Source organism: Jatropha curcas, chromosome 8 (assembly GCF_041381405.1).
Source record: "Jatropha curcas cultivar XTBG-Jc1 chromosome 8, XTBG_Jcur_1.0, whole genome shotgun sequence".
NCBI lineage: Eukaryota > Viridiplantae > Streptophyta > Magnoliopsida > Malpighiales > Euphorbiaceae > Jatropha > Jatropha curcas.
This window is the reverse complement of record NC_143158.1, coordinates 1,840,104-1,861,022: the sequence shown is the minus strand read 5'-3', so window position 1 is coordinate 1,861,022 and position 20,919 is coordinate 1,840,104. Positions and strand designations below refer to the sequence as shown.

Below are 20,919 nucleotides of genomic sequence, written 5' to 3'. Positions count from 1 at the left end.
TCCATACATATTTATACAGCCTTAGCCCTTAGACACATTTCTTGCAAACATCTACAGTTTCTCACTCTCTTGTCTCTACCCAGTATGGCCAGCACAAGTTTTGACCTGGATGAGGCCCTTTCATCTCTCACACTTGATATGGCAGTGAACATAAGCTTTGACCTCCACGAAACTCCATCTGGGACCGACAACTTAAGCCGCCGGAGTCGGATCACCGCCGCATCATCAATAAACGATCTGATTGCTGGTATGCCAACTGTTTCTACGAATGATGAAGTTTGTATTGTTTGCATGGAAGGTTTCAGATCAAGTGTAGGTGGAAAAAGAATCCCATGCGGCCATATTTATCATTCAGATTGTATTTCCTCCTGGCTCTGTCGCAGTAATTCTTGCCCTTTGTGCCGTATCAACATCTCCGACGGTTAGCATTGAGGTTTTGATCCCATGCGGCGACGTGGTAAATAGAATTTCTCTCTGTTTTTTTTGTTAGGAAGTCTTGGATCTGCTTATGTAATAAATATTCCGACAGTTCAATTTAGTAAAATAATCTGGTAAACAGTGCCGGTCCAAACAGTTGGTTTCTATTTTCCAAGTCGAACGTCATAAAACGGTCCAGACCATTTACTCCACATACAAAAAAATCGACGCATCGTGTATAGATGATCTCATTATTAAATTAATTAAAAATTATTATTTTAAAATTTTTTTTATTCATATTTTTTCAATAAATGGACATTAATGCAACTTAAGCAAAAAATTATTTTTTATTGGATCTCGTGTAGGTAAGTCTTAATAATTTTTTTTTCCACTTAACCAATTATATTGCATTAAAGATATGCAGTTCTAAATAAAATATTTGTATAAATCATGAAATTTATAAATTAATTTGGTTATAGTAAACAGCTCTAAGTATGTTTTGCTCCACAACATGATTCAACAATTGAAATTATAAATGTTTTTAGATTTATGTTATTTTAAATTCTAAAATTTCAATTTTTAACACTTTATTTTCATCATTTTTACTAAAAATACATTTTTTTTTTAATTTAGAGAAATAGGAGGACGTCAATATCGGAAAAGAAAAATGTATATGACTTATTGACTAATTATTTGATATGAAAAGAAAAAGAAAAATGGTTATTGACTTATTTACTTTGGACTTCTCTCTTTAATTATATTCCATTTTGAAATTTGAAACTGTGTCCAAAATAAATATTTTGTTATGTAGAAAAATGTAAATTAAAAAATACCTAAAAATTAATTGATCCAAAATAGCAAATTCAAACATTTGAATAGAAAACTCACTTATTTTTTGTTTTTTCTATGAGGGACCAAATAATTATCAATAGTAAATATAAATAACTAAATAAAAATTGATATTTAATTAATATCAATTATCAAATAATCAAATATTATAAAGTATTTAATCATAAAAAAATTATATGAAAGGATTATTAACTTCAAAGATAAGCTTTATTTCAGTGAAAAATTAGGGATTAAATATTTAATTACATTATAAAATAATAATGAACAACCCACGAATAAGTGATTTTTCAGATACTTATAAATTGAATTGAATTGGTATCGGTAGAAAATGCAATGGAATGAATTGTAATTATATGTAACTAAATATTTAATATTCTACTCTTTATGAAATTTATGTTTTTATAAACTGTAATTAAAGGAATTTCAAATACATGGATAAAAGAATATATCAAATAGAAGACTTAAAATAAAACACAAACAAAAAACTATTGGGCCCAACAAATCCACTAATATAATAATGCAAATGGATGCTGCAAAACTGTTGGCCCAATATATCTTATGAAGGATACAAATTGAACGAGTGTATGCTACGTAGTAAATATTAGGGTTGTGCACAGAACTGCAGAAATGCCGACCCATTTTCAAAAATCATCCTAAATTTTTCATCTCGACAAAAGTTTGATATTAATTTCATAGTTCCATTTCGAAAGTATTTGTGGAACGGGATTGATTCTTTGATAAAAATCGACTTGTACCGAAATTCTGTCACATCCCGTCCTGGCTCGAAATTCGAAAATTTCCATCTCATTTTTTCTTTAAAATTCTAGTTTTTTTTTTTTTTTTTTTTATGAATTTCAAATTATGCCTCTAAAAATCATTTCATCTTTTTGACTTTAGTTTTTTTTATGATACCAATTACTACTAAAATAATAACAATGCGAAAAAATAATATGCATTTTTTAAATGTAAAATAAATCAAGTAACAAACGTAATTTTCAATATAGATTTTTCTTCTATTATTCTACAGTATATGTTCAGTAAATTTTTTTAACAAATTTTTTTTTCATTAAATAAAAAATGGAAAGATTAATTAATACAAGAGAAAAATAGTAATTTCAATTAATCTGATTATTGGATTATTGGTTATGTTTAATACTATCATTATTTATTTTTCAAATGATATTCAAGATTAAATTACGTAATAATAAATTTAAATCAGTTTAAAAATAACAGTGACAAAAATAATGATGAGTTAAAATTCATAAAATATATATAAAGTTAAATTGTATATAATTTTTGCATTATTATATTTAACACTTTTATTAACTAGAAAATAACTACTTAAAAATCTTTTATTATAACTTTATTAATAGATCATCAATGAATGAAGTAATCATTTAATTTATTATTTTTTTAAACTAAAACTTATATAAATAAATTTTGTTTGATTGTAATAGATGAATATAGTAATTTTTTTTATCTTATTTTAATGAAAAATATTAAATGAGATTATAGAAAACCTTTATTGATTATAGATTCGAACCATTTTGTTCTGTCCTATAGACCTAAATTTTTGTTTTGTTTCGTCGTATAAAATATAACAGAACTACATATCTATTGAGAGGAAATTAAGACTTCATTTCTTACTTTCCAATATTTTGAGATGGAACAGAGAATTATAAATTTTCGTCCCAACCCCAACCATGCATGTCCCTTGTAAATAAGTCAAACCTGGATCAATAAAATACTGAAGAATGCGTGAAATGCACGCTCCGCCGGAGCCACTCGATCCAATTGGGACATAACATTTATTGGACGATGCGGCGAGAAATTTGCCTTCTGGCAGCATAGCATGTGATTGTGAAGTAATCATTCAAGCTTTCCAATTTTATTTTTATTTTTATATTAATTTATGTGTTTATGAATTTTATTTTTCCTTTTCCTTATTTTTAGCTGATACTGTGTTTGCTTAGTAGACCCACTTACACGCAATAATAACCTTTGTTGGTTTTTCTCCACATTAGGCTTAAAAAATATATACGTATATATACGCATGTATCTCGTTTCTAACGTCATATTTGAGAAGATATGAAAAGGGAAATTAAAATATATAAATGATTTTGAAATTATGTCAATTGAAAAAATGTCACAATCTATAAATTAATATATTTGATCATGAAATTCACTGCCTTAATTCTATTATTTTGAAAAAAAAAATTCTAATAGAGTTGTGCACTGTCTCTCTTTTTTTTTATCGCTCAAATTTTATTTGATGTTTTGCTTTAAAAAAATAAAAAAAATTATATTTACAGTAAAAACTATTGGATATTGTTGTCTTTATTATTAATAGAAATTAGTGGTGGACCTCTGTTATAATATAAAATTTTATTAAAGTAATAAATATTTTTTCTATATTAATTATGCATAATAAAACTATATTTAAAATAAAATAATTTAATAATCATATTTAATATTAATTACACAATTAATAATTTAACTTAGAAAATTAAAAAGATTCTTTAATTATAAACACAAGTAATTAAAACCAGTAATAAAGCTGAATGATTAGAAGTTAAATGAGGTGGCTCAATAATACATGAGGCAACAAATGATTACATTTTTTGTACCTTAGCTAGCTACTCAAAATCATAAATCATAATATATAGACATTACTATTATTTTATTGTTGAGATTGTATATAGATTTTTAAATAATAATTTATTACATTTATTTAATTCATTTAAATACACATCATACACATTAAAATTTTAAAATTATGATCTACTTACCTCAATCTTAATGTGTATTTCATATTAATAAAAAAAACATTGATTTTATTTTTTACTGTTATAGCAATGGCATGATTAATGAATTGAGTCAAATCAACGGCAAGCAACAACAATTTGTGACTTGTAAGTAAGGCGGGCCACTGGATGACAGGTCAATGTCCCACATAAAAGGGCATGGGCCTCAGTGGGCCCATGAAAAGAGCATCCAATGACAGACGTACAAATCATTAGAAGCATCAAAAAAAGTAAACAACAAATACAATTGGCAGTCAAACCAAATCATACGAGCCATATGCTCACCCATCAATTCTTTTCCTTTTTTTTTCAATAAAGTTGTCTTTCTTGCTAAAAAAAAAAATTGTCTTTCTTTAAGTTACATTAAATTTTTAATACTAAGCTAATATTACCTAACTCAACACTCTAAATAATAAGAATAATATTTAATTATATTAAAAGTTATTATCGAATAAAATTTTTAAATGATTCAAAATAAATTTTATTCGGTTACATGTTATTATTTAATTAAAAAAATGGATTTTTCTTTTTCGAGAAAAAAACCGTTAGTGTGGCGGGTTTTGACTTTTGACTCTCTTGGCCGCGGTAAAAAAACATTTGACGAATGTCATTAGGAGGTAAAAGTTTGTTGTGACAGTAATTACAGAAAATTAAAAGAAGAGCGTCGGTGGAGGTTAACCGCAATTTCTTTTTTGCAGTTATAGATAGAGAAATAGAGTGTTTTAAAGAGCGAAAGAATCGCTTGGCTTATAAGCCATTGAAGAAGGCCAAAGTCTAAACAGAGAGAGAGAGAGTTCTGGAGAGACACACAGAGATAGAATCAGACAGGGAGAGAGGGCTGTAAGGTTGGGGCTTTCTTGAGTAGTAGAAAGAGAGAGCCGCGGCCATGGAAGAGTCAAAGGATTTCATTTCCGTCGATATGGAGAAGATCTATCTCGGAGGAAAGGTTCGATGTTGTTGGTTTTAGTTACTCCATTTATTTTCTATGATTGGTTTTTTTGAGCTTCATTGGCTTGAAAACTGAGAGATTCATTGCTCAATTGATTTTGAGATTTCATGCCATTTGGGTTAATTATCTGCTGGGTGGAATCAGAACACTTTTGCTTTTTTTTTTTTTTTTTTTTTTTTTTTTTTTTTGGAGAATAACACTTTTCTGATTTTTGTTCTTTGTGAATTGGGATTTTCTGTCAAATATAAGTTCATTTACTTGGCATTCTGGGGTTGGGAAATGGAAATATCTTTTTACGGAAGATTAAACGACAATAACCACTTGGATTTTTTTTTCTTTTTTTTTTTATTTATTTTATGCTTTCTTTTTTTTGTTTTCTTTCATTAAAGAAGAGAAATGTTTGAGGTATGTTTCTAAATTGGGTTTGTTCATTTATTATTGAAGATATTGAATATCTGGCAATACTGATTTCAGACCCATGAATTTACTTGTTTGCTTAATATGCTTCTGGTTTTCACCTACCTCTAAATATTCTCGCCTTTCCATTTTGGATGCAAATTCTTATTGTAGGAATTTGGGTTCGGTTAAAGTAGTTTCTGGGTATTTTGTGAATATACCAGCTGTATCTTGTATTCTTGTTCACTTCTTGTGGCGCAGCAGTTCTTCCCATCTCTTTGTTTCTCTCTCGTTGACAATGGTATATTTGTCCATTGCTTTGTTAACGTTAGATGTGGTGAATGCATGTTATCTAGTTCTTAGATTAATTAAGAAGTTCCTTTTCGTTTATTTTGTGTTTTATACCCAATCCGGTTTTGTAATTCTTAACTTTTCTAATCATATTTTCTTGTTGTCATCGCTGGTTACATCTGCTTATTTGTTTCTCAGTTCTTTTGGGATATCCCTGCCTTAACATTTTGACGTTCTTTATGGGAAAGGTATCGGATTTCTTGGGTTTTATTCAAAGTTTGTTGCATTCCACCAAAGCAACCTTGGCCACACTTTATTTGTCTTATTTCTTTTTATTATATTAAGATGTCTAGCTGTTACTTGATTTTTAATTTCATTTTTTATTAGTTTTGAATTGCTTTAGGTCAATATCTTCTTTTAATACATGAGATTCCATACCGTCTTTTGAACTGTCATTACTTTTTTAAGAATACAATCATTGAACTCAGGAACCATATATTTTTTTATCTTCCTTTCTGCAAAGTATATCAATGGAATGTAGCATGCTATTTTACATACTCAAACAGAGGGCAAGTGCACATGGGGGCCTTTTCTGTCGTATAAATTTATCTGGATAACAAATGATTGCTTTTTTTTTAATTGAAAGCATTTCTTGTTAAAGAAACGAGTTATTACAAACTATTATTATAGAGAAGCATTCTTTGATAGTTCATTTGTGGTAATATTTCATAAATTAGCTTCACTTTCTGACTTGATTTTTATCTCTTTCAAAATTTTCAATTACCTGTTTGTTTATGTGCTTTATACAAACTCTTTCAGGAACATCATGTAAGAACTGGCCGTGGTTCCGTGTCTGTTATCATCTATGGAGACCAAGACAAGCCAGCTCTAATTACTTATCCTGATTTAGCTCTGAATCGTAAGTGCAGTCCTTATTCTCTGCTTTATTGTATGAAATATCTGGTAATTGCTTTTGCATATAAGGAATATTTTCTTCCCTCTGCTGGTTCACCATAATTGGTTTTGAAATTGAATTAGATTTTTTTAAGGTGCATCACTACCTGTCATTATTTTAGATTAGCACTGAAGAAGTTTTTTGTTCCCCCTTTGGCAATCTAACATGTTCATACTTCTCGTTCTTATGCTTGTTTGTCAGATGTGTCTTGTTTCCAAGGATTATTCTTTTGTCCTGAAGCGGCTTCTTTGCTGCTTCACAACTTCTGCATTTACCACATTAGCCCACCTGGACATGAGGTCAGTTAATTTGTTTACTTGGAGTTCAGTTGTGTGATAGGTTACCTATCTTCATGACTTTTCTTATTTTCCGACACCATGATACATCCTGTTACTGGTGAATTATTCACATTTATTGTTTTCTGGCGTTTGCACAAGAGTTCTTGTAGTTGGGAGCTGCTCCGATTTGTCCCCACATTTCTGTACCTTCCGCTGATGACTTAGCAGATCAGATTGTTGAGGTTCTCAATTATTTTGGGTGAGTTCAATGATACTATGTTTTAAATTTCTGTTCTTAATTTATGGTATTCAGAATTTTTCCATTGATAGTGTTTGGAATAGGTATGTTTTATTACTGTCATACTGCTTCTTGTTTGGATAGAAGTTTGTAGAAAGAGATTGTCTAAGCATGATGTTAACTCTGTTTTTGGTGGGTTCAAAATTCCTTGTTCAGGCTTGGTGCAGTGATGTGCATGGGGGTGATGGCCGGTGCGTACATCCTTACTCTATTTGCCGTATGTTCCTCCCTGTAATATCATCAGTAACGTTGTCTACGTGTCTCCCAACATTTCCCTGACTGTTCAAGATTTTGCATTGCAGATGAAATATAGAGAGCGTGTTCTTGGATTGATACTTGTGTCCCCTTTATGCAGAGCAGCCTCTTGGACAGAATGGTTTTATAACAAGGTTTCTTTTCTTAAATGCTGATCTTATTTTTACACAGGATGTTCGTAGCTTTTCATATCTTCGTCGTAATAATTTATGCTCTACAGGTGATTTCGAATTTGCTATATTTCTATGGCATGTGTGGATTGCTCAAGGAATTTTTGCTTCAGAGATACTTCAGCAAGGTATTCTAGAGCTCAATGCCCTAGCAATCCGTAATTTATGTTGAATTGGTTAAATGATGGAGTTGGAAATTGAAACAGGAAGTTCGTGGTACTGCAGAAGTTCCAGAGTCAGAAATAGTTCAAGCATGCAGAAAAGTCAGTCTTAATAATGCCGTTTCCTTCAATCTAATTTTTGCTCTTTTTTTTATGGCGCGTTTGGCATTACTGTTTGAGCAGCTGTTGAGGAAAAAACACGAAAGCTACAAAAAGCTAAATAAATTGTTTTTAGAAAATTACTTTTAACCATAATGCCAAACAGACTCTTTCAAGTCATTTTCAGTTCATGCAGCTTACAGAGTTTGATTCTTTAATGTGTTTGTTTCTTCAGTTGCTTGATGAGAGGCAGAGCATAAATGTTTTGCGGTTCCTTCAGGCAATTAATAAGTAAGAAATTCAAAGACCATCCATTCATTTCTCTTCTATACATCTCTATAATCATTTAGATGCTCAACATCTGTGTCTTGCCAACATGCAGGAGACCTGACCTTACTAGTGGGTTGAAGGGACTAAGATGTCGCACTCTTGTTTTTGTTGGTGATAATTCTCCTTTCCATTCTGAGGCTCTCCACTTGACCTCAAAGCTGGATGGAAGATATTGTGCCTTAGTCGAGGTCCAGGCTTGTGGATCGATGGTAACAGAAGAACAGCCGCATGCAATGCTAATACCTATGGAGTACTTCTTCATGGGTTATGGGTTGTACAGGCCATGTCAGCTCAGTGGCAGCCCAAGGAGCCCTCTCAGTCCATCTTGCATCTCACCAGAGCTTCTCTCTCCTGAAAGCATGGGTTTGAAGCTTAAACCTATAAAGACCCGTGTTTCGCTTTAAGTGGGGGGGAATGTGGTTATTTCTCACTTCAGAAATTCAAAAATTGGTTGATTCCTTTTTTGATTTAAATTCGTTACAGAAAGGTAGTTGGGGTTGGAGGTGTTGTAGATAGAGAATGAAGTGTAACTTGCAAGTGATATATATATATATAGAGAGAGAGAGAGAGACAGAGAGAGAGAGAGAGAGAGAGGGGGGGGGGGGGCCGGGGGGGATGACTTGGCATTCATTCTTTTGTAGTCAGCAATAAAGCAGTCATGAAGATATCTATTGTATATTCTAACCAGGACTGAAATTTATTTATGATGACTATCAATTAAAACTTCTGCTCTGCTCATTTACGATAATTATATGTATATGTATATATAATAAATTATTAAAAAATATAATAATTACGCATAAATTGATTACTGTTAAATAAAAAGTGAAGTTAGTATGAATAACCTTTGCCCACTTATTGACCAAATAGATCTGCTTCTTCTGTGGCCTTTTGAAACTCAACTGGTTTGTACCGTGGACCTGTCTTCTCTGAAGTACCAGCAAAGGCCTTGTTGGGTTTGAACCTTTCTGTCTTCAAGATCTTATCTAACTGCTCGTCAGCACCTCCATACATATCAGCATCAACTTCTTTCTTTGATCGATACAATGTTGAAAGTGTAGGCTAAGCTGTAAATAGCCTCTTGTCATACGCATTTTCCTTTCTCTTCTTTGAACAACCTTTGATGATACACAACCTCTCCTCCTCTGCCAGCTCAAGTAGAAGTCCTTCCAAGAGCAACCTTCTCACTTCTCACTGATGTCACCATCTCTATTTATTGTGATCTTACTTTTCTTACCCATTGCAGCATCTTTTGCCTCCAATATTTTAACTGATGTCACAGTTTTTTAATATACAGCGATCTAATCTAACGGCTAAGATCACAATTACATCGGTTCTTCACAAGCTCCAGAGGTTCCATCGTTTTGTAGCATCGATTTAGCGTCGGGAGTCCGTCAGCAGCCGGAAATGACGCGATTAGTGGTGATTTTCGATTTTGATCGCACCTTAATCGACGGCGATAGTGACAGCTGGGTGGTGACCCAGATGGGTCTTACCCCGTTGTTCAATCGGCTTCGTTCTACTTTGCCCTGGAACTCCCTCATGGTTTGTGCTTTCAATTTCTCCTAGCTACTTATATATATTTATATGCACTAGGGGTATGCGGAGATGCTAAATTAGGCGAATTTGTGATGGCTATGTGTTTATTATGTTTTCCCTGGATTCAGGACCGAAAGCTGATTATAAAATTAAAATGAAAATCAACTCTGTTGTGTGTCTGTGTCCTGCTGATTGTTATAAAAGAAGGTCTTTTGCTTTACCTTTCGCAGGAACCAATTTGCTACTTGGGGCATAGAGATTTTTTGTAAGGAAAAATGGAAAATTTCATGAAGAAGGGAATGTTGAATTTTGATGCCTTGAGTTGCCCAAGTAGTTAATTACTGAAAATAATCCGTCAAAGAGTAATCATGAAGATAAATGAAAAATGTACAAATTTTATAATTTCTCAGTTGTGGTTTTTATGGTTGATTGTAAGATGTTGGCTTACACTTTAGGATAGGATGATGAAGGAGCTCCACTCACAAGGAAGAACAGTTGGCGATATCACTGAGTGCCTGAATCAGACTCCATTGCAACCGCCAGTTATTGCAGCCATAAAAGCAGCCCACGCCCTTGGGTATGTAGTATAAATGTTCTTCCTTCTATGTTCTTCTTCAGTTTTCTTTAGCCGTGTGGTGATGTCATAAATATCATTACTTCAGGTGTGACTTAAGAATAATTAGTGATGCAAATCAGTTTTTTATTGAGAAAATCTTGGATCATCACGGATTGTTGGGATGCTTCTCCCAGATCACCACAAATCCAAGCTTGGAAGATGGTGAAGGAAGGCTTCGGATTTTCCCTTATCATGATTTGAGCTCACCTACTCATGGTTGCAATTTATGCCCTTCAAATTTGTGCAAGGTAAAATTCTCTTTTAGTTACAGTGACCATTTTAAGCTGATTGACTATGCGAAAATTCTATGCTCGAGTAGTTGATTGGTTGGAAAATTAAACTTCATTTGTTTGATTAAAACTTCACCTGGTATAAACTGTGTTACCTAAGATTTTGGGTTTTTTCTTGTGATTGACAAAGTTGTGGCTCATGATGCCTTTTCCTATCCTAGGAAAATGTCATCTGAGAGCCATAGACCTTCAGGAATGCTCTCTCTTCAAAAAGCCCTTTTCTTGGTATAACCAGGAGGTTCAATTCCCTTGGACCATAGAGCGTAAAGGGTTTTAGCTCTCCCAGCAAAGTGAAAAGGCCCTTTTCTAATGTATCAATAATTCCACTTTATTAGATTCCCAATAAATTTTCTCTCTGGCTTTGCTAACAGGCTTGATGCTTGCAGTTGCCATTGTTGTTTACTATCAGTTCCACTTTGGTCTAGTTTGACATGTCTGAACTCAATTTCTGCATGTGAACATAGTTGTTTACTTCAAAGTAATCAAAATAAAACTTTTACAACATTAGCTCCTCTCTTTTTAGTTGGTCATGATTTACTACAATTGATCAATGCTTTCAATGTAGGGTTTAGTACTTGAGCAAATTCATGCTTCCATTAGTAGAAATGAGAGGACAAGATTTATCTACCTTGGAGATGGGAGTGGTGACTTCTGCCCATCTCTGAAACTTGGAGAAGGTGATTATGTGATGCCAAGAAAGAAATATCCCCTATGGAATCGCATTCGCAGCAATCCATCTCTTATCAAGGCAGAAGTTCACGAATGGAGTAGCGGGGAGGAGCTTGAGAAGATTCTTCTCCACCTTATAAACACAATCTCCAGTAAAGAGAACATTAGGAGCAGCAATTCTAATCAGTTGAATTCAACAGAATGCAAGATTTCCACCCACAAGGCACAGCCTCAAACTCTCTATGTTCCTCGTTAATTAGACAAATAGAATAGCAGTCATTAATATTGGAATACAGCGATTGTGATGAGTGGTTCTGGCAAAATCATTGATGATCTGATTGGAGCAGATATCAATTCTTTAACTTTCAAAAATCAATGTGGTCTATTTTGTTTGCTGTATTGTGTCGTATTATCCTATTCATGATCCATGGCCCAATAGAAGGAAAATAGTCCCACTTCTCTTAACTCGATTCTTTTATAGGACACAACTTGTGCCTATACAAATTCAAACTCAATAACAAAAATTATCAATGTAACCTTACATTTTCACTCTCTCTCTCCTCCTCATTAAGCTATTATTCCCCTATTGTCCTTTTTAACTTCTCCAAAACTTAAATTAGACCCAGCCAGAAAACATTTTTCTTATTATTTACTATAGCAATAATTAAAATAAATAAACATATATTAACTACTTTTTCTTAATATATGTAAAAGTAACTATTAGAACTCAAAATTTTTATTGGAATTTTGGATATAGAAACTAAAAAACTACTTACTATAATGAAGGAATGTGCGACTATAAGCAAATTACTGAGTTCTTTCACCAAGGCATTGGAAACAATAAATTTGTTTAGAATTAGATGGGGAAACATTTTACTTTTCGATTGTTGTAAAATCAATACAATATTTCATCTCCCAATTCTCAATATATAATAAAATTTCAGATTTTAAATTGAAAAATCTATTTTTATCTGACGATGTAGAAGGTCTTTCTCGTTCGAGAATCGAGATTTCCATATAAAAAATCAACAAAAGTAAAGCGTAAAATTCCCACCGCTTTAAGCGAACAAAATTGGATCTTTGTTGGCGTTGTGTGGTTAATTTTCCATAAAAGATAGTATTCGTTTTTGTAATAAAATGGAAAGAAAGGGTACACCTTTCGAAAGAAGTGACGAGAGGGACCAATTATATTTGCTTATTCTTCCAGGAGTTAGGAATCTTGAATTCCATGCGTGTGGATTTCTCCCGCATATTATTTGTCCAGCAGAACGAACATATAAAAATCTAAGCACTGTTTTTTACCGTGCAAGAAAAACGTTTCTTCTTCTTTCTTTCCTCTTGCAGACCTTTCCCGACTTCTCCTTCAAATCAGTCAATCATTGCTGGCTATTAGATCTTTTGCTACATAAATAAAACTTAAAGGTTCCATCTTTCTTTCTCTCTTTGTGGAATAATGGCAAAGAAGAGAGAGGAAAGAGAGATGGATATTTTCTTGAATGAGACAATAGAAGCCATGCCTTTGTATGCAAAGGAGTTGGTTGCTGGGGGTGTTGCTGGTGGCCTTGCAAAGACTGCTGTTGCTCCCCTTGAACGTGTCAAGATTCTGTTTCAGGTAAAGTTCGATTCTTGGTTTACAGATTACGATTAATTTTGCCCATTTTAGAGATTTAATAATGTTGCTCATCTTCTTTCTTAATTTTCTTGATTGTGATTATGTTTCTTTCTTAATGGGTGTTTTCATGAGAGAATTGGATTTTCAATTGATGATTAACTTGCTTTGAACGGATTTCAACTTTGATTACATTAGCTGAGAAACTTGCTGATTGATGGTCTCTAGTGGATGATTGATGCTTTCTTGATGGGAGTTTTTGGAGTTACCATGAACAAGTCCAATAAAAGATTAGAAGGTTAAGCAGAAAAAGGTTTCCAATTGTAAGAAAAGAATTAGATTGGAAACCCAATTTATTGAAAATGGTCAATATTGGGTGATCTTCCTAACAAGATATATTAGAATATCAATTTAATTGTGTGTATATATGGTGGGTGAAGTGTCAATGCATTTATTTGTTAAAATTGTAAAGATAATAATGTATTTGATGGAGATCTACGATGCGAAATGCCTGGAAATAAAGCTCAGTAGGTCTTCTCTTGACCAATGAAAAATGATTTGCATGTTAGTTATTGTTTCAGCTGAAAATCACTCGGATATTGTTGATCTAAACTGCGGTTGGATTGCATTTCTATATTATGGTTTTCTGTGTATGGACTTGATCCTTTCCTTTTGCTTTAATTTTTCATTTTAGTTTTATACATTTAAATATTGTTTTTGCTATAGTTGTCTTTATCATTTGAATGAACATTGATGCAAAGCTTTGATGTTTAGTCAAATCAACCAACCAATTGGGGTGTTACTTGGGGGCGTGATTAATTATAAATGGTGTAATTATGAGCCCAAAATTAACAGAGTTGCTACCACCATCTCAAGGCTGAAGAATGTTTCATATTTTTCTTTCTCATATCATATATTTTGCATAGTTATGGCATTGTATTTCTTTTCTTGCTTTTCATTTTGGTGAATATGATTTGACTAAAGTAATACTTTCGTATCAAAATGCATTCTGGAAAACTTTTAGCTAATAAGATTTTTCGTAGGGAATATCATAAATTTTTCGTGCGAAAGCATGTGATCATTTAACCGAGTAAATAAATCTCATGTTGGTCCAAATGAAGTACAATTGTGTTATATGATGCTTATCTTGAATGTGGGGTTATCTCAGGGTTGGAAACTCTTCTAGACTTTTTTTAATTTCTAAGTAAAGGTTTATGCTGTTTAGGATCATTAGATTCCCTAAAGGCTGAAAGAGAAGCTACTTTATTTTTGTCTTTTTCAGACAAGAAGAGATGAATTCAAGGCCATAGGACTCTTTGGATCCATTAAAAAGATTGCAAAGACAGAAGGGGTTATGGGTTTCTATAGGTGGATCACCAAGTCATTGATTTCTTTTTTCTGTGAAGATCTTTGTTTTCATTTTGGTTATTTAATCGTTTGTGTTCTGGATTTTTTCTGCAGAGGGAATGGAGCTAGTGTTGCTCGAATTGTTCCCTATGCGGCCTTGCATTATATGACTTACGAGCAGTATCGCAGATGGATCATAAATACTTTCCCTAATATTGGAAGGGGACCTGGACTTGATCTTGTGGCTGGATCATTTGCTGGAGGAACAGCTGTTCTTTTTACTTATCCTCTTGATTTGGTTCGAACTAAATTAGCTTACCAGGTAAATAATTGAAATATTTTAACCATTTGATGACATATTGGAAGGGTCCCTTGCAATGTGCCAAACTCTCAGCAGAAATACTGAGACTGGACAGCATTTCAAAAGGGTTTTGCTTGTACCAGTGAGCTCCTGTAGTATTTTTCCTCCTCTTTCCTAGGCATAAGTTTGAAGAGCTGGACTTGGTTGATCTTTTATATTTACATGTACTACATCTGATAGTGCAGGTAGTCAATCCGTCAAAAATGAAGATTCACGGTGTAGTTAGCTCTGAACAATTATACAGAGGAATCTATGATTGTTTCTTGAAGACTTTCAAAGAATCTGGGTTTAGAGGTCTCTATCGTGGTGTGGGTATGTGCTGCAACGTTGTTGTAATAAGTTTTACTGTTATTGCCTCTCTATGACTGTTTTACATTTTTTTTTTTTTTTTTTTTTTTTGAGGTTCTTACAATTAATAACGAAAAAACATTGTCAGCTCCTTCACTTTATGGAATCTTCCCTTATGCTGGTTTGAAATTTTACTTCTACGAAGAGATGAAACGCCATGTTCCTGAAGATCACAAGAACGATATTACAGTGAAATTGGTATGTGGATCTGTTGCTGGTCTGTTGGGTCAGACCTTCACATATCCTCTTGATGTTGTAAGAAGGCAAATGCAGGTAACTTTTCTTCTAGTGACAAGTCAACTGAATTTTGAATAGTTGTTGAAACCGGCAAAATCACGAGAAGATCATCTTAACAGGTTCAAAGGCTTACAGTGTCAAAAACTGCAGAACTGAAAGGAACAATGGAAACCATTGTTATGATCACCCAAAAGCAAGGGTGGAAGCAGTTATTCTCTGGGCTGAGCATCAACTACTTAAAGGTTCAAACCCTGCCTTTTTTTCATTTTTATGGTCCAATTATTATTATTATTATTATTATTTAACTATAATAGTCTGGCATGTATCCTTTCAGGTTGTACCATCGGTGGCAATTGGTTTTACAGTTTATGACCTCATGAAATCATACCTCAGAGTTCCATCTCGAGACGTAAGAGAAGTTGTGACTGATGAAAGAAATAGTCAACCATCCCTCCAATCTTGATAAATTTAATTGTTAATCCTTAACTCCACTTATCATTCTCACAACATCAGTAGAGATCTTCTTTCAATTCTTCCAAATTGGCAACATTTGTTGTTCTGTTATAATTTTTTTACCCCATAAATATGGAGTATATACCTCTAGGTAGGTTTCATATACATTGTACATAAAGAAATTTTAACACCAGTAAAAGAATTTTCACTTTCCTACGTTGCAGGAATGCTTTTTGCATGGAGAACCTAATGTATAGTGATATACCTCTCACCTTTTAGCTTGTGAAGAATAGATTGGATAGCTTGTTTCATCAATGCAAAGATGATAAACTATTGCTGCATATAGTGCTTACAGATTCAAAATGCTCACCAGTAATCCCCACAAGAGCATTTTCCGTCCTTAAAATGATGAAATCGCTTGTTATCCCTGACAATGAGCTCCCTCCCAACAATCTTCGACATAATTTTTATTGCATTGTGACAATCACCACAGATACGGAGATTCTTCATGATCCTAAGAGTTTGCCTTGCCGGAGTGCTGATCAAACCGTAAGCAATTGCCAAGCGCTCACTGTGATACATCAAGGCCTGCTCTTTTGCCTCCTCATCAATGTCATGAAGCACGTATCTCGTGTCTGGAACGTATCCTGCTTCTCTCAACTGACCATTTAACCCTTTGAACTTCTCGTACCCTTCTCCCCTGTAGGGTTGTGTACACCTATACTCAGCAAGCCTATTCTTCTGCTCCAGCATATTAGTAGCAGAATGCATCTTCCTCGGAGGAAGAGTGGTTTTGTTAGCATTGGCCTGAGAAGGATCAAGCGCAATTAACAACTCCTCCGCGTGATCTTCAAGTTCAATATCTCCATGAATTTGTGCAAAATTCCGAAGAGCTCTCCAAATCTCTGCCGTAGGCTCCAATGGCATTCTCTCAATGAACTCCTGAGCTTCCCACAAATGACCAGCATTCCCAAGAACATCAATTACTCCAAGATAATGTTCGATCCCAGGAATGATGCCATACTCAGTCCTCATTTCTTGCAAGTGTAATAAGCTTTCTTCCACTGCTCCAACACTAGAACACGCCGCAAATACAGCGAAAAAAGTCTCTTCATTGGGCTGTAATCCTGACTTCTTCATATCTTCATACAACAAAAGCCCTCTATCGCCCTGTCCATTCGCTGCATATCCATTTATCAACAAATGCCAAGAACCCATGTTTCTCTCCCGCATTTTATCGAACACACGGCGTGCATCTCTCATACTCCCACATTTTCCATACACATCAATTAATTTATTGTTCATTTCAATATCATTAGCAAACGTTGACAATTTCAAGAACCCATGCGCCCTTTTACACAGATCAAGAGACTTCAAATTTCCACATGAATCAAATATAGCACCGAAAGCAACATAATCAGCAGAAGCTCCCTGACCCAAATATTCTAATACTTGCTCGACCTTACCCTCGTGACACAAATTTATCAAATCAACAGTAGGAAGTAACGCTGTGGAGTTTCTACGTGATGGGTTATTGTCATTTTGATCATTCCGTTCTTTTTGAGAATTCTTTTGTATCTTGCGGCGATAAATTTTGGAGGAAGAGTTATGGGCCGTGTAGGAGCAAACCGGTCTGAATTTAGAGATTTGAAGGGTATAAGAGAGATGAGGAGGGAATGAGCTCTGATTGGAGAATAGAAATTTGTAATTGGGGAAGAACATCGTTCGGTTCACTGGGTGTTGAAGCAATACCACAGAAGCCATTGATGTGAGCTGTAGCTCTCTCTCTGTTAAGAGTAGAAACTCCAACTCTGCAAGGGGACCGTTTAACGAATCTGTTCAATGGCCTGTGTGGTAAGTTAACTAAGTAGTGAAAAGGTGTTTTTGTTACGGAAGGAAGGAAAATATCTCTCAACTCTCAAGCTTTTTCTTATTTTTTATTTTTACCTATTCATTCTGATAAATTATTTTCAGTTGCACGTTTATCAAAATTGTTTTATAACATAAGTAATAACAATAATCTAAAAGGAATAAATTTTATTCTGAAAAAAAAATAATAATAAATTTTATAGTTTTCCCTCTCCTTCACTACACGCAAAATTGTTTATTTTATTAACTCGATGGTCTTTTTAAAACATTGCTTAATTCTATAAGAAATTCCAAATTAATCTAAATTTATTTCAAGCTACACCTTTAACTACAAAATAAACTTTAGTTACTTTTCATCTAGATAAACACAGTGAGAGTTTGAATTGATGAAATTTAAACATTTCATGAATTTATCTCCTTTCAGTTGAGAAAAAATGAATTACAAAAATTCATAGATTTGATAAATTCTACCATTATTTCAATTCTAGTATAATTCCAACATTTGAAACCGCTTATTTTATACCAAAAATACCCTTCGCAATCCATGGAGTATATTCCATGGGTGTCACAAAATATATACATTTTATCGATCCAAACAACCACTTAATGCATGTGCAAAACCATATCCCTGTCTCCGGATGGAATTGTAACATGTTACAATATCTGCAGCCACTGAAGTTTGTCACAAGAGAAATTCAGCCTATATCAAAATTCATGATTGGAGGACATCAATCCTCAAAGCTTTCTATTGTCACTCATGGAAGCACTTTCAACTGCAAAATTGACCTGTCAATCATCATTCGTCAATGTAACAAGCACACTTTTCCCACCGATTATCACGGTAAAATTGTATCTGATTCCCCATAAAACTGCATGTATAGGTATACCTTTCTATAAATTGATAATAGCTTTTACTCAGCATCTCCAATTGTAACTCAACAAAGGCCCGGTTTCAAACTGATATCATCGGCAATTTCATGCAGGCAACAAATTTGAGACTATAGACCCAATCAACACGGAGAAAGGTTTCAATAATAACTTGGTAATGATAATCTAGCAGCTCAGAATGATGGATGATAATCTAGCAGCTCAGAATGATGGATGGGAGCATGTTTTATGCATTCAACCACAAACGTATCAGTTAAGCCGGGCCATCAAAAAAACTACCCATCCACTATCATTGCTAGATCTTCAATTAGTAGAAAGGAACGCTGCAATGTGCTAAATAGTTACTCGCACACCATATGAATGGATAAGGAAAAGAATGATTAATAATGGAAGAGATATCCAATGTGTATGTTCTTGGAAAGAAAGAAGAAAGAGTTTATTATTATGAAACCGAACATCTAATAGACAATTGAAGCGCCACAAACATGGAAGTAATATAACATTAATAAGAAAGGAAAAGGAATCAAATTCCAGCAGTACTCCAAATCAAATCCTTTTCTGAACTCTTAAAAGAGAGTTTATTAATTGGTAAGAAGTATCTCAAGAAAAAAAACGTATTAGTAAGTCATAAATTAGTTGCTGGCGAGTATTCTCATAACTAAATACAAACAGGCATAACAACGTAAAAAGCAGTGTTCCCCGGCTGAATATTTAGTGTGTGTCTCCTGCTTGCTGAAAGAAGAGGCATATCAGTGGTGGGACACTGTATCCCGGTCAGTTGACGTCCATACGAGGACTTGGGATTTCTCCTTGATCGAGTTATCTTACAGGAGCTCAATCAAGAAGAAATCACAACTCCTCCTATGGACATGAACTACAGTGTCCCACCACTGGTATGCCTCATCCTCCAGCAAGGAGAGCACACTAAACACTCAGCCGGGGAACACTGCATCCACTGGAGACTTAGGCAAATACATAGCAATGTATAAAGATATCTCAAATATTAAAGCAAATCAGGTAATTAAATAATATAATCTGACCACTCTGATATAAAAGATGTGTGATCCATAGATTCTCCTGGACATTCCTCATTCTTGGAAGGCTTTTCCTTTCCTCCCACCAACCTTGCCGGATTTCCAACGGCTGTGGTCCGAGCAGGCACATCAATCAATACAACTGAACCTGCTCCAATCTTAGCTCCTTCACCAATCTTGACATTTCCTAAAATGGTGGCACCTGCTCCAATCAACACTCCATCTCCAATTTTGGGATGTCTATCCCCAGATGCCTTCCCTGTTCCTCCAAGGGTAACATGGTGCAAAATTGACACATTGTTTCCAACTACGGCCGTCTCACCAATCACCACACCAGTTGCGTGATCAAACAGTATTCCCTTCCCAATCTTTGCTGCTGGATGTATATCAACGGCAAATACATCAGAGACTCGTGAGTGTAAGGCTAGAGCAAGCGGCCTACGGGACTGACTCCACAGCTTGTGAGCAACTCGATGAGCCTATTTCATAGGAGAAAAAATAAGTGTAGAACAGACAACCACGGTAAACAAGTAATTTCAATCCAAGCATAAAGTTCATAACTACATTCGAAGTATTGAAGATAAATAAAGCAAATGGAGATTTTTCCACAGATTAAAGATTCTCAATTTAAATTTACAGGACAGTTTCAAATTATAGATACCTGGCAAGCCAAGAACCCTTTATAATTGAGAAGGCAGTGCGAGAAGGAAACACAAGCAGGGTCACGGAAGCGGGCGGCGCGAAGATCGGCGACGGCAGCAGTGCGAAGGGAAGGATCTGAAGAGAAAGTATTGAGGAAGAGATCGTAAAGGAGTGTGGAGAGAAGGGTTGAGGAGCAAAGCTTGTTGCCTAAGTGAAAGGCGAGGGAGCGCTCCAATGAGGAGTGAGAGAGAATCGTTGAGTAGAGATAGCTAGCCAACGCAGGCTCCGACTCGGCGTCGCGACGTGCCTCGGCTTTGATCTGGGCCCACACCCAGGCCTCGTCTTCCACGTCGGTGGTGCAAGTGTCACTCGCCGTTGGCTGTGGCAAAGATGGATACTGGAGCTCACCGGCAGGCATTGTTTTTTTTTTTTTTTTTTTTCTCTGCACCGGCAAGTAGGGAGAGGATTGGCAGAGGTAAACGGATTATGGATAGAGGCGTTGAACTTTCTCAATGGTATTTATTTTATTTATATTTTATATTTTGAATTCCTGTTTGAGTTAAAAATAAAACTACTGGAAAAGGTAAAATAACCCCAATCTCTCCATTTTTATCATTTTCTTTCGTCCTTTTCTTACCTAACTATTTTTTATATATTTTTTTTGGAAGAAACTATTTTTTGATATGACATAATATTCCCATTCGGCATATATTTTGTTTTTTATTGAATTATTGTAATTTTTATGGTAATTAAGTAATATTATTA

At 34.3% G+C, this 20,919-nt stretch overlaps 5 protein-coding genes across 7 annotated transcripts; 3 read left to right on the top strand and 2 right to left on the bottom strand.

Annotated features, from left to right (window-relative positions):
* Positions 1-4,768: 4,768 nt before the first annotated feature.
* Positions 4,769-9,000, top strand: LOC105637782 (protein NDL1). Its single transcript, XM_012221399.4, has 10 exons — positions 4,769-5,016; positions 6,526-6,625; positions 6,863-6,960; positions 7,110-7,198; positions 7,394-7,454; positions 7,540-7,626; positions 7,713-7,790; positions 7,869-7,925; positions 8,158-8,213; positions 8,305-9,000. Exons 1-10 carry the CDS (start codon positions 4,957-4,959, stop codon positions 8,654-8,656), a joined length of 1,038 nt encoding a protein of 345 aa, XP_012076789.1. The 5' UTR covers positions 4,769-4,956; the 3' UTR covers positions 8,657-9,000.
* Positions 9,001-9,133: 133 nt separating this feature from the next.
* LOC105637781 (Pyridoxal phosphate phosphatase-related protein) lies at positions 9,134-11,765 on the top strand. Of its 2 annotated transcripts, XM_012221397.4 has the most exons (5): positions 9,134-9,451; positions 9,550-9,797; positions 10,247-10,368; positions 10,454-10,655; positions 11,263-11,765. In XM_012221397.4, exons 2-5 carry the CDS (start codon positions 9,660-9,662, stop codon positions 11,620-11,622), a joined length of 822 nt encoding a protein of 273 aa, XP_012076787.1. In that variant the 5' UTR covers positions 9,134-9,451; positions 9,550-9,659; the 3' UTR covers positions 11,623-11,765. The 2 variants fall into 2 exon arrangements, with proteins under 2 accessions (XP_012076787.1, XP_089581091.1); XM_089724965.1 differs by lacking the exon at positions 9,134-9,451 and having other exon boundaries at positions 9,658-9,797; positions 10,252-10,368.
* A 756-nt stretch (positions 11,766-12,521) lies between these two features.
* On the top strand, positions 12,522-15,937 carry LOC105637778 (Mitochondrial substrate carrier family protein). 2 transcript variants are annotated; one of them, XM_012221393.4, is made up of 7 exons: positions 12,522-12,978; positions 14,258-14,343; positions 14,437-14,644; positions 14,869-14,995; positions 15,120-15,304; positions 15,388-15,510; positions 15,603-15,937. In XM_012221393.4, the coding sequence occupies exons 1-7, from the start codon at positions 12,820-12,822 to the stop codon at positions 15,729-15,731; spliced, it is 1,017 nt and encodes a 338-aa protein (XP_012076783.1). In that variant the 5' UTR covers positions 12,522-12,819; the 3' UTR covers positions 15,732-15,937. The 2 variants fall into 2 exon arrangements, with proteins under 2 accessions (XP_012076783.1, XP_012076784.1); XM_012221394.4 differs by lacking the exon at positions 14,258-14,343.
* On the bottom strand, positions 15,799-17,653 carry LOC105637780 (pentatricopeptide repeat-containing protein At2g15690, mitochondrial). The gene has a single exon (XM_012221395.4). The coding sequence runs from the start codon at positions 17,483-17,485 to the stop codon at positions 16,088-16,090; it is 1,398 nt and encodes a 465-aa protein (XP_012076785.1). The 5' UTR covers positions 17,486-17,653; the 3' UTR covers positions 15,799-16,087.
* Positions 17,654-19,032: 1,379 nt separating this feature from the next.
* Positions 19,033-20,669, bottom strand: SERAT1;1 (serine acetyltransferase 1;1). Its single transcript, XM_012221392.4, has 2 exons — positions 20,174-20,669; positions 19,033-19,991 (listed from the first exon to the last, which is right to left on the bottom strand). The coding sequence occupies exons 1-2, from the start codon at positions 20,570-20,572 to the stop codon at positions 19,500-19,502; spliced, it is 891 nt and encodes a 296-aa protein (XP_012076782.1). The 5' UTR covers positions 20,573-20,669; the 3' UTR covers positions 19,033-19,499.
* Positions 20,670-20,919: the final 250 nt, after the last annotated feature.